General features: G+C 45.2%; 1 protein-coding gene across 1 annotated transcript in view; it reads left to right on the forward strand.

Annotated features, from left to right (window-relative positions):
- Positions 1 to 2,749, forward strand: part of LOC104470783 (anaphase-promoting complex subunit 1-like) — a 29,063-nt gene extending 26,314 nt beyond the window's left edge. Inside the window, 5 exon segments of the mRNA XM_010085829.1 lie at positions 337 to 423; positions 967 to 1,062; positions 1,412 to 1,610; positions 2,059 to 2,193; positions 2,634 to 2,749. Coding sequence (XP_010084131.1) covers positions 337 to 423; positions 967 to 1,062; positions 1,412 to 1,610; positions 2,059 to 2,193; positions 2,634 to 2,749 — 633 coding nt within the window.
- Positions 2,750 to 3,126: the final 377 nt, after the last annotated feature.

Below are 3,126 nucleotides of genomic sequence, written 5' to 3' on the forward strand. Positions count from 1 at the left end.
GAGGGAAGCGCAGCAGGTGGTGCTGTGTTATTTCCAGCACCCAGCTCTGCCCCAGGGTTACGAGTACTGAAGTTACTTGCTTTGCTTGAGGGAAAGGAAGTCTGGCAGCTTTCACAGGGCATGCGATGAGCTTGAGCTGAGAGCAGCTCTGTGAATGTACGTTTGCCGTGGGCAGGCAGAAGCGTTGGACATGTTTTGCCCGTGATGTGCTTTATGTAGGTTACAATCTTCTCACTTGCGTGCTGGGGAAGGAAGGGTTGGGTATCAATTGCTATTGAGTTTCTGGAATAAAACCGAAAAGTTCATTTGAAGAGTGTGTTTTAATCTGTTTTTTAGCCAGAAGCAATTTCAGCTTTCACTTCTGATCCTGCTCTGTTTTCATTCGCTGACTATTTCTGCAAACCAACTGTGAACATGGGCCAGGTATGATGCCTAGATGCGGACTGGCAGGGGTTCTTGCTTGTGCGAAGAGAAAGAAGATGGGGAAAACCTGTGTTAAGCTGAGGGATGGGATTCAGTCCTTCGAGTAGTGGGGACAGGGAATATTCTAGGGGATGTTTTGTAATACAAAGCTGTAAACCAGTGCTGACCCTGCAGTTTTTGTTGGGTTTGTTTGGGTTTTCTTCCCAGTGGTTACATCACAGTTGCAGAATGTGTTTGACGAACACTGAGAGCCCTGTGCAGTGTCCTGAGGCACTGAGGTGAAGTCCCTGCAGGAGGGTTGGGTGTTCTGCATTGTATTTCTTTGCACAAAATGACTGAAGGGAGGGAATAAAATCTAGCTGCATTATGCCTAGTTTTAGTGAGCCCAAGAATGGAAGGAAACTGTCACACCGTTAGCTATCCCTAGTTTATGCAGTGTCAGTGCATGGGTTTACTTTAATGGAAGGAAATATGAGCAATGCAAGAACCTGAAATAAATTTGATGGAGCGTGTGTGCTTTGTTAAACATGTGTCTTTTATCAGAAACAGGAAATCCTGGATCTTTTCTCCTCAATTCTGTATGAGTGTGTCACCCAAGAAAATCCAGAGATGCTGCCCACGTACATAGCAATGGATCAGGTGGAGTAAACCCCTTTTTTCTGTTTGTTTTAAAGTGATGCTTTGGCATGAGAGTATTGTTCATTGCATGTGATTTTTGTAGAAAAGAAAAAGAAAGAAGGGGCAACATATTATAGCGAGCTTACAGGGAGATAGTAGAGATTTTTAAAGCAAATTAGAAACCAATCTAAGTTAATGGGAACTGAAATGGCAGCAGGAACATGAGCTGGTGGTTCTTCTCGGTAGATGCTCAGAAGGGCAGGCTTAGGGAGGTGGGGTTTGAGCATTCATTTACTTCATGTTTGACAGCAACACTTTTTTCCTCCTGCAGTTCACATTCTCACTGTCTCTTTGTATTTCCCTCTGCTAGGCTGTGAGGAGATTGGAAAGAAGAGAGATGTCCGAGACGTTTGAGCTGTGGCAGATAAAGCTGGTGTTGGAATTCTTCAGTTCCAGGAGTCACCAGGAGCGGATGAGCAGGAATCCAAACCGAGGACTCTTCATGAACTCTGAGTTCCTGCCTGTGATGAAGTGCACTATTGATAACACTCTGGATCAGTGGCTCCAAGGTAGAGAGAAGATAACGTCAATCCCACAGCCGTGATCGCAGTTCTTGTCTTTTTCCTGATCCCAGTTGACTTTTGCCTCAAAAGTACTGAAAAATAATTGAGGGGACGGCACTTGCATGTTGGCATAAACCAACTTGTTTTCAGTTTAGTGTCTTTGGACTGAAACATTTGCTGAAGAGTTCTGTTTGGTGGGAAGTTTAGTTCATGTTGAAGTTGATATTTCCCAGAGAAAATGCTTTCCTAATATTGCCCTGGGAGAATTTTCTAGGACCAAAAGCAAGGGGTGACCACAGCAGAGAACAGGGTGAAGGGTGGCCACAGCAGAAACAAAGTGCCAGCCTGCTCCGCGGGGAGATGGAGACTCTTTTCAGCAGGCTTTTCTGTGGAAATGCTGTTGTTTCCTCCCACCAAGGCTCCCTCCATGTAATGAGTGTCTCGTGTCTTACAGCTGGAGGGGACGTGTCTCTGCATTCCTACCTAAGCGGGCAGCCCCCGGAGGAGTCTCAGCTGAGCATGCTGGCATGCTTCCTCATCTACCACTCTGTCCCCACGCCGGGGCAGCTGGCAGCTGGAGGCTTGGAAGGTAAGGCTGGAATGCGGGATGCGTGCACTCCAGTGGCACGGGTGTGTGCTCCTGGGTTTGGCCCAGAGGGGAGTATGTTCTGTAGATGATGTGACAGCATGCGTTTCCTCTGAAAGCTGTTCTGTCGATTTTTATTCTTGGTTAATTGTCTTCAATCTGGACGTAAAAGGAAGAGACTTTATGCAGGACTAAAGAAGCTGAAATTAGCCCAGATAAAAAAGGAGGTTGCTGCCATGATAGTTGAATTTGGGCTTTCTTAAAATTCTGTTATAAAAATCTTACTTTTTAAACAGTGTCACAACAAAACGAGAAGCAATGAGCACATCTCCAGAGGTCCACCCTGAACTCTGGCTGGCTCTCCTTCCTCTGGGGACAGTTCTTTTATCAGGCAAGCGTTACACCTGGATATGCTCATTCTTTTCTTTCTTTCATCTCTTTAGGAAGCACGAACTTCTCCGAGCTGCTTTTGAAGTTCAAGCGGTTGAATATGCCGGTGCGTGCGCTGCTGAGGCTCGCTCCTCTGCTGCTGAGGAATCCCCAGTCCATGGTGCTGTAGGGCGCTGGCTGGGAGGTCCGCAGCGTTCCTTCTGCTGCGGTTACTGAACGGCAGAGCCCGCTGGCTGTCATTTCGTGCTTTTCAAAAACATACAGGTAAAAAAGTGCTTGATTTTTATAACTTCTCAGACAACATGAACTTCAAACTTGTCCCCGGATGTGGTGACTGTGACCAGGAGTTATTTATAAATTGTTAAAATGAATTAAAAAAAAAATTGTAAAAGTGAACTAATAATAAATTTACTTTTTTAACTAAGGGTTGTTTATGTATTTTTGTGGTGAGTTCTGAAAAGACTTTGTCTGGGAACCATGCAATTTCTGTGGTTTTTATAACTTCTTGTGATGTATCTTCATCCATTTCTGCGAGGTACTGTAGAT

The sequence above is a fragment of the Pterocles gutturalis genome, unplaced genomic scaffold, assembly GCF_000699245.1.
Source record: "Pterocles gutturalis isolate BGI_N339 unplaced genomic scaffold, ASM69924v1 scaffold27095, whole genome shotgun sequence".
Classification (NCBI taxonomy): Eukaryota; Metazoa; Chordata; class Aves; order Pterocliformes; family Pteroclidae; genus Pterocles; species Pterocles gutturalis.